This window comes from Limanda limanda, chromosome 2 (genome assembly GCF_963576545.1).
Source record: "Limanda limanda chromosome 2, fLimLim1.1, whole genome shotgun sequence".
Taxonomy (NCBI): Eukaryota; Metazoa; Chordata; class Actinopteri; order Pleuronectiformes; family Pleuronectidae; genus Limanda; species Limanda limanda.
This window is the reverse complement of record NC_083637.1, coordinates 2,750,513-2,759,892: the sequence shown is the minus strand read 5'-3', so window position 1 is coordinate 2,759,892 and position 9,380 is coordinate 2,750,513. Positions and strand designations below refer to the sequence as shown.

Here is a 9,380-nt window from a genome sequence, read left to right as displayed (position 1 = left end):
GGAGGAGGAGGAGGTTTTTTATTTGCACTCTCCCAGGAGCTGCAGACAGATCACAGAGCTACCGATCACACAGACAGACACACACACACACACACACACACACACACACACACACACAGACAGACACACACACACACACACACACGCACACACACACACACAGGTGGACAGGCTGTCTCACCCCACTTCTACCACAACTGCACCTCACGCACATGTCAGCAAACGATGCTCAGAAAACTTTCTATTTTTAAAATGATTTATGTAAAATATAATGTAAATCAAAATGTAAAGTAAAGTATGTAAAAATGTAATTTAACTAATCTACAGATAACAGAGCAGGAATTATGTTTACTGTATATCAAAATGTGTAATTTCACGTAATATAATTTAATGTGTATAAAATATAATATAATGAATGTATTCATGTAATGTATTTAAAATATAATATAATGTATGTCAAAATGTAATGCAATATAATGTAATGTATGTAAATCAGATGTATATCTAATATAATATAGTTAATGTAATCTAATGTAATCTATGGAAAAATATAATATAATCTATGTAAAATATAATATAATGTACGGATGATTCAGCGCAGAATGTTACGAGTAATGTAATAAAGCTGGTGGAGTGAGAGTAATGAGATTACATCGCAGAGAGTAATGGATTACAGGTCCGAGCCGCTGCAGGTAGACAGGCAGCGTCCCCAGCCGACCCGGCTGTCTGAGCCCCACCCACCGAGTCCACCCACTCAACCCGGCTCCCCCTCACCGCTCCCCGGGGTGGCTTCTCCCTCAGGCCGCTGCTCCTGGAGCCTCCTCCTCTCGCTGCGTCTCCTTCCCCGGGACCGGGAGGCCGGCGGCCGGCGGCTGGATCCGTGCTGGTGGGTCTAGACTCCGGGCAGGTGAGCCCTCCGGGGCCTCCAGGCGCTGCGCAGGGTGAATGCTAAACAGGATGAGACTGCATCAGGCTCCTCGCTCCCTCTCTCCCTCTCTCTCTCCCTCTCCCTGTCATGCCAAATACCATTAACTCTATAATTCTCCTGTGTCAGATGTATAGCGCCACGCTCTCTGGGCATTTATTGTCACAGCGCCCCCATCCAGATGTTCAGTGTGCACACAGTGTTCCAACATGTGCACGTCATGGGAACTGGATCAAAACCACTGAATGCAACGAGGTGATTATAGATTTGACAACATTAAATAAACAAATATCTAATTACGTGTGGTTTTCCTGAGTAGATTATGCAATTGTTATATTGTATTATTATAGACGGACAGATGATGTTTGCACCTTGTACAGATTTTTAAAAACCCTCATGAGGCAAAGTGTGATTTGTGAGTATTGGTTATATAAATATGATTTATTGATTGATTGATTGAAAGTGGAGATATGGATCAGGGTGAGGCCTCAGGTGCAGGTGGAGCAGGTCCTGTCGGGTCATCTGAGGATTGTCTCTGATCGTCAATAATCCTCATGTATGAATCGTTTATTTTTTATAATGACCGGTTTATTTATGTGTTTGTGTTTTTTCTTCACTTCTTTTCCTGGGTTTTGGATGTTTCCTTCATTAGTTCTCCAGATCAATGTGATAACCCCCTTTGAGTGGATCCAGCCTTCTTCAATATAAAAATAAAATAAATAAAGTTTTATAGGGATGAATTAGGAATAAGATAAGACATACAGTATGTACATCATATACAAAGAAATATTGTTTGCCTTGAAAATGGACTTCAGTGAAGTGGCACAGGACGATCACACAAGCATATAAACTGTACTTGTGCATTAAGGAGATATTAAGATAAGATAAGATAATCCTTTATTATTCCCATGGGGACATTTGCAATATTACAGCCGCAAGAGTCAAACATAGGCCTCAGTGAGTAATAACAAGTAAAATGCAGGATTTAACTGTAAGGAAATATAAAAATGTAGATAAATATTGAGATAGACAAAAGATGAATGCATATGTATAATACGCTGTTATACGTGTATATATGGGCGGATATGGTATACAAAAATATTGACTATAAAGTGCTTTATGTGTGTGGCTGTGTATAAACGGGTACCATGGTATTGATACTGAAAACACAATATTTTATACAGTACAACTCTAAAAATACAATGGTATAAATTCTCAATAGTATACAATGTACTATGAATATAAAAAGGTATGCAGGTGTGTATATATATATGGGGGTAAAATCACAATGAGAGGTTTATATGTGGAATAATATAAGATGATTATAGTTATATATTACACAGGTAATGTGCAGAATTACACAATAGGCCATATAGTGTAGTATTTGTTGCTGTATTTTTATGCAGACGAATGCATTAAATGGTGATAACATTATAACATCTGGTGATTAACCTAAAGCCTGAATATAATCTCATTTGTATTAAAAAAGGACATTGACGTTTTCCACATACACTCAATGGTGTATTGTATGTGTGTGTGTTTGACTCCTCGGAGCTGGGACCCGTCTCCTCCTGGACCTGGGACCCGTCTCCTCCTGGACCTGGGACCCGTCTCCTCCTGGACCTGGGACCCGTCTCCTCCTGGACCTGGGACCCGTCTCCTCCTGGACCTGGGACCCGTCTCCTCCTGGACCTGGGACCCGTCTCCTCCTGGACCTGGGACCCGTCTCCTCCTGGACCTGGGACCCGTCTACTCCTGGACCCGGGACCCGTCTCCTCCTGGAGCTGGGACCCGTCTCCTCCTGGAGCTTGGACCCGTCTACTCCTGGACCTGGGACCCGTCTACTCCTGGACCTGGGACCCGTCTCCTCCTGGACCTGGGACCCGTCTCCTCCTGGACCCGTCTCCTCCTGGACCCGTCTCCTCCTGGACCCGTCTCCTCCTGGACCTGGGACCCGTCTACTCCTGGAGCTGGGACCCGTCTCCTCCTGGACCTGGGACCCGTCTCCTCCTGGACCTGGGACCCGTCTACTCCTGGAGCTGGGACCCGTCTCCTCCTGGACCTGGGACCCGTCTCCTCCTGGAGCCGTCTCCTCCTGGACCTGGGACCCGTCTACTCCTGGACCTGGGACCCGTCTCCTCCTGGACCTGGGACCCGTCTCCTCCTGGACCTGGGACCCGTCTCCTCCTGGACCTGGGACCCGTCTCCTCCTGGACCCGGGACCCGTCTCCTCCTGGAGCTGGGACCCGTCTCCTCCTGGACCCGGGACCCGTCTCCTCCTGGAGCCGGGACCCGTCTCCTCCTTGACCCGGGACCCGTCTCCTCCTGGAGCCGGGACCCGTCTCCTCCTGGACCTGGGACCGTCTCCTCCTGGACCTGGGACCCGTCTCCTCCTGGACCTGGGACCCGTCTACTCCTGGACCCGGGACCCGTCTCCTCCTGGAGCTGGGACCCGTCTCCTCCTGGAGCTTGGACCCGTCTACTCCTGGACCTGGGACCCGTCTACTCCTGGACCTGGGACCCGTCTCCTCCTGGACCTGGGACCCGTCTACTCCTGGAGCTGGGACCCGTCTCCTCCTGGACCTGTCTCCTCCTGGACCTGGGACCCGTCTACTCCTGGAGCTGGGACCCGTCTCCTCCTGGACCTGGGACCCGTCTCCTCCTGGAGCCGTCTCCTCCTGGACCCGTCTCCTCCTGGACCCGGGACCCGTCTCCTCCTGGACCCGTCTCCTCCTGGACCTGGGACCCGTCTACTCCTGGAGCTGGGACCCGTCTCCTCCTGGACCTGTCTCCTCCTGGACCTGGGACCCGTCTACTCCTGGAGCTGGGACCCGTCTCCTCCTGGACCTGGGACCCGTCTCCTCCTGGAGCCGTCTCCTCCTGGACCTGGGACCCGTCTCCTCCTGGACCTGGGACCCGTCTACTCCTGGAGCTGGGACCCGTCTCCTCCTGGAGCTGGGACCCGTCTCCTCCTGGACCCGGGACCCGTCTACTCCTGGACCCGGGACCCGTCTCCTCCTGGACCCGGGACCCGTCTCCTCCTGGACCTGGGACCCGTTTCCTCCTGGACCCGGGACCCGTCTCCTCCTGGAGCCGGGACCCGTCTCCTCCTGGACCCGGGACCCGTCTCCTCCTGGACCTGGGACCCGTCTACTCCTGGAGCTGGGACCCGTCTCCTCCTGGACCCGTCTCCTCCTGGACCTGGGACCCGTCTTCTCCTGGAGCTGGGACCCGTCTCCTCCTGGACCTGGGACCCGTCTTCTCCTGGACCTGGGACCCGTCTTCTCCTGGACCTGGGACCCTTCTCCTCCTGGACCTGGGACCCGTCTCCTCCTGGACCTGGGACCCGTCTCCTCCTGGACCTGGGACCCGTCTTCTCCTGGAGCTGGGACCCGTCTCCTCCTGGACCTGGGACCCGTCTTCTCCTGGACCTGGGACCCGTCTACTCCTGGAGCTGGGACCCGTCTCCTCCTGGACCTGGGCCCCGTCTTCTCCTGGAACTGGGACCCGTCTCCTCCTGGACCTGGGACCCGTCTCCTCCTGGACCTGGGACCCGTCTCCTCCTGGACCTGGGACCCGTCTCCTCCTTCTCGGCTCCTGGCGGATCTCGGCGGATCCTCTCCATCTTCCTCCTGCTCGTTACGATGCATCAGCAGCTGCAGGCTCCGCGAGATTAAATCAGATTATTCATGAGAGGCCTGATGTGTTTTCCAGTCTCGTCACATGTGCAGTGGGAGTAAAGTAGGCCATGCAGGGTGAGCAGACCCCCCCCCCCCTTCTCCTCCATCATGTCCTCACATTACACCGTCCCCCCTTCGCGGTTTCCCACCTCGCAGGCTTCCGTAGATCATCCACTGAAAACATGGCCGCCGCCTCTTGACAGCGTGAGTGAAGGGGGGGAAGTTTGTGTTGCCGCAGCGAGGACACACACACACACACACACACACACACACACACACACACACACACACACACACACACACACACACACACACACACACACATACACACACACACACACACACACACACACACACACACACACACACACACACACACACACACACACACACACATTGTGGGTTGGTGTACACACTGACTGAAACCAATTGAGTCTAGTATCGAAATAAATGCTACGCTAAGGCTATCTTCATTATTGTCAACATGAATATTAAAGTCACCAACAATAATAATTGTATCGGTCTTTAGGACTAGGTTTGAAAAAAACTCAGGGAATTCCGTTAGAAATTCAGTATAAGCCCCAGGAGCACGATAAACAACAGCAAGTATGATTGGCTGTTGGTGTTTCCTGGATTGGTGTCATAGGAGACACAAAAACGTCCAATACATCTTACAAATTTGGTTCCACACAGGGGTCGACAACCCGCGGCTCTGGAGCCTCATGTGAACAGGAGCTTGTCTACAGCTCAGACCAGAGGAGTCAGTTCTGTCTAAAGACAACATGATATTTGAGATTGTATACTCCCCAGTGGGTCTCCGAGGGTTAACAGTAGACATCTGCAGAAATAAAGTTTAGTATTTATAAAAATGAATTAAAAACGTTTACAGTTTAGCAAATTTTCCAGTCATCATTGAGACAGATCTCTTGTGATAAGATGTAGTTTAGGCCCCTTAACATTTATCTCAGTGCAAAATACTGAACCTGTGATCTGCTCCAAACACTGGAACCTCGGACTGTAATCCTTCGAGTAGTGTGATGTGTAGAGGAACTGCTTTAGTCTTTAATATATAAATCCAGCTGAGCTGTCACATGAAAGAATGACACAACAGAATCTGTATATATTCAGTTTATTATGTAAATATTTCAACGATTTGAACACTTGATAAAATACTTGAATTAAAACCAACACCACATTATGACAGTAAACTTTACCATTCTTATATAAAAGGATCAGACAGTAACAATAAATAGAAACATGCACTGTGTCCATACATTTTTTCCAGATTTATATGGGGTCCCTGTGACCTTTGACCAATGTAATTCATCAATAGATCTTTGATTCAAAATGATAAATAATCAACATTTTCTCATTTGTTGTTCTGTGAGGCCACCATGACCTTTGACCTTTGGCTACCAGATTCTAACCAGTTCATCCTGGATTCCAAGTGAATGTTTGTACCGAATTTAAAGAAATCCCCACTTGACTTTCATGGGTTTCGTGTTCTCCAGAATGGGACGGATGGACTAGTGAGTTTGAGGTACAGGTGTAATGATGAGAGGGGCGGAGTTTCTTCCATTAAAATTCCGTCCAGGGAAGAAGTACGGATAAAGTTTCTCTGTAAAGCAGCAGCCTGTGATACAACCGATGAGTGATTTAGAGTCTGCATTGTAAAAAGACACCTCACCTTTGTTGTAGTCTACAAAGACGCCCAACTTCTGAAGCTCTTCTTTCAATATTATAGGTTCTGAGTCTGCAGTTTTATATTTGCCCTCAAACAATCCAATGCACCAAAATCCATTTTCAACTGACAGAACTCTCCCCTTCTTTCTATCCACCGACTCCCTGGCCACGCCAACGAACCAACGTATCTTTCCTTTCACCTGCACCTCAAAGTAAAACTTCCCTGTCGTGAATCCCTCTTTTGCCAAAACCTCACAACATACATTAAATCTCTTTGGATTGTTTGTAGCTTTGTCCTTTTTAATATTGTCTTCTACTGTAACTTGTTTTCCGTCTTCGCTTATGACAAGTGAGTGATATGCAGTGTCAGGGTCAAGGGTCAAGTCGACTGCGTGCTCTCTCATTCTTTTCATTCTTTTCATTCTGATCTCAGGAATCTCTTCCATTATTTCATCGACTCTCTGTTTCAGCCGAGTCAGGTGTCCTTGCATGTCCTGGACAGACAGGTCAGGGCCGAGGTCTGTGTCGGGACAGCTCCCGTGTGGAGGTGTGGTCAAGGTCGAGAAGCTCTGGAGGAAACGATAGTGATCCTGTGACTGTGACAGATGTTCCAGCTGACTGCTTCGGCTCTTGAGCTCAGTCACTTCCCTCCTCAGTTCTTTGAGAAGCTCTTCACCCTTTTGCTTTATTCCTCTGTGCCTCTGCTGGATCGCCTCAACCAGCTCGGCCTGGCTCGTCTGAATGGACTGGATCAACTCTGTGAACACCTGCACGGCGGCTTGTTCCTCTTTTTCAGAATCTACCCGGCTGACATCGAGTAATTTTTCAACCTCCGCTATCTTCTCAATCCGTGTCTGTATCAACTTCTGCATGTTTGCCTGTGCCGCGTCTTTTGTTGCCGCCACTTTTTCATATTGCTCCTCCAGGGGGACGGCGTTGTGACCCTTGTGATCAGCTTTCAGACACAGGATGCAAATGAACTCCTGCTCCTTCAAGCAGTACAGCTCGGTCATCTTGTTGTGTGTCTTGCACATCCTGTCGTCGAGATTCTTCACTGGCTCTGATAACGTGTGACCTTTGAGCCCAGCAAGTCTCCGATGCGGCTCCAGGTGTGACTCACAGAAAGAAGTCAGACACGTCAGGCAAGATTTAACGGCCTTTTCTTTTATCTCAGAGCAGAAGTCACAAAGAACGTCAAGCGCCGGAAGCTGTGGGCCTGGAGTCGAGACTTTGACTTGAACCAACTTCTTAAACTCATCAGCTAACTCTGACATGACAGTGTTGACTTGGAGTTCAGGTCTTGTGGAGAATTCCCGTTTGCACATGGGACACTGGCAGGTGTCTCCGCTGTCCCAGTACGTGTGGAGACATGAGCTGCAGAAGTTGTGTCCACACGACAACGAGACTGGGTCTGTGAACACGTCCAGACAGATGGAACACAGTAACCTCTCCTCTGACAGCAGAGAGCTGGCTGAAGCCATATCTGGACAAAAACATGGGAGGCAGTTATAACTCATATCTGTGCTGAATAATCTGTTATAGATTTAATGGAAGGTTTCAATTTACCTGTGAAGTTTGTGAGTTTTAGAAGCAGCAGCTTGAAGTGACGAGCAAACTGTGACTTTGCTCGTTGAGTTTCACTTCAGCATGATGACGCTGGTGATGGCCCCTCCCCTGCTGCTCTGCTCCACTTCCTGGGTTTGTTTAACTCTTTCCACTCTGTTCACATTGGGAACTACGGTGGCCCTGAGAGCTCAACGCACAGCAACTTAAGAAAACACATTCAAGTGGACAAAACACATGCAGGTGGAAAACATCTTCATCAATTTCACAACACAACACTACACAACATATCACAGACACGCGCAGCAAATACAGAAAACTGTGTCTCATTTGTGACATATTCTGCATTACTTTGTCATCTTCCCTCTTCAGTTGTAGCCCCAGTTTATGTTGATTGTTATTGATCACCGTTACTTTAACGTTCTCTCAACATGTCAGCTACATGTCTGTACATTTAAGTCATGAACGTAATTGTTGATGTACATATGGTTCTGAGATGCAGTACAACTACAAACTGCATTTTGTTTTTTCAATTCTTAAGCACTGAAAATCAACCGTTTTTGTTGTTTTTTCACAGGTTTTTCTAGATTTTTCTAAAACCAACATGGAAAACCAAATGTTAAAACTTCCTTAGGCACGCGCGTGCGTAGGCACATCAGTGGGCCGCGGATTACTGTCTAGTCAGAATGGTCCCTGGGACAAAACCAGTGGAAAACCCCTGGTGTAGAAGACTCAGAACAAGACATTCAAATGAGTTGTAGCTAAGTTTAGGTTTAGGATGAATTGATAGACTGGAGTTAAAAATAGCAGCTACTCCACCTCCTCGTCCGAGTTCCCTGGGAACGTGTGAATTTATATGACTGGGGGGGGGGGGGGGGGGAGTAGATTCATTTAGACTGACATTCATCAGGATGCAGCCACGTCTCAGTGAGGGACAATAAATCTATGTTGTAATCTGAGACTAGTTCATTAACTAGAATAGCCTTTGAGGACAGTGATCTCATGTTTAAAGACCACATTTGAAAGTCTTAGTTTCCTGCGTTGTTTCAAAGGTTGTGTTAATATGTATAAGATTATTGTGTGGAGTTCTCGCTCTGAAATTGTTTAATTTAAATAATTAAACACGCACACACACGCAGCCACACACACGCCAACAAACATGTCCACTCTTCCTGTTAAAGTTCGTAGTTGATCACTATCTAACCATCAGCTACTCTGTTTAGCGCTGGGCCGACGGAGGGTGCACACTAGGGTGCATCAAAAAACAGTTCCAGCATATTGATCTGTCTGGGTGCTCAAAGTGTTACCATCCATGCGAAAACAATAAATGCAAAATATTTTTGCGATACGTGGTGATCTAGAGGTGGAACGGCACACAGTTTACTAGCTAGCATAACTTAGCTATGCTACCTCATCGTTAGCTAATGCTAGCTAGCTAAAGGTTTTGGAGATCATTTTGGCCTGTCCTATGGGCCTTATTCTATTCTTGACATTTGTTGTGTTCTTCCAACCTATTTTGAAGCCACACG

The 9,380-nt window shown here is 48.0% G+C and overlaps 1 protein-coding gene across 1 annotated transcript; it reads right to left on the bottom strand.

Moving 5' to 3' along the window:
* Positions 1-5,718: 5,718 nt before the first annotated feature.
* On the bottom strand, positions 5,719-7,919 carry LOC133021248 (zinc finger protein RFP-like). The gene is made up of 2 exons (XM_061088034.1): positions 7,855-7,919; positions 5,719-7,771 (listed from the first exon to the last, which is right to left on the bottom strand). Exon 2 carries the CDS (start codon positions 7,767-7,769, stop codon positions 6,132-6,134), a length of 1,638 nt encoding a protein of 545 aa, XP_060944017.1. The 5' UTR covers positions 7,770-7,771; positions 7,855-7,919; the 3' UTR covers positions 5,719-6,131.
* Positions 7,920-9,380: the final 1,461 nt, after the last annotated feature.

Bases quoted from the DNA above. Each gene is read 5' to 3' on its own strand.
- LOC133021248 (XM_061088034.1), bottom strand. From the start codon at position 7,769: ATGGCTTCAGCCAGCTCTCTGCTGTCAGAGGAGAGGTTACTGTGTTCC.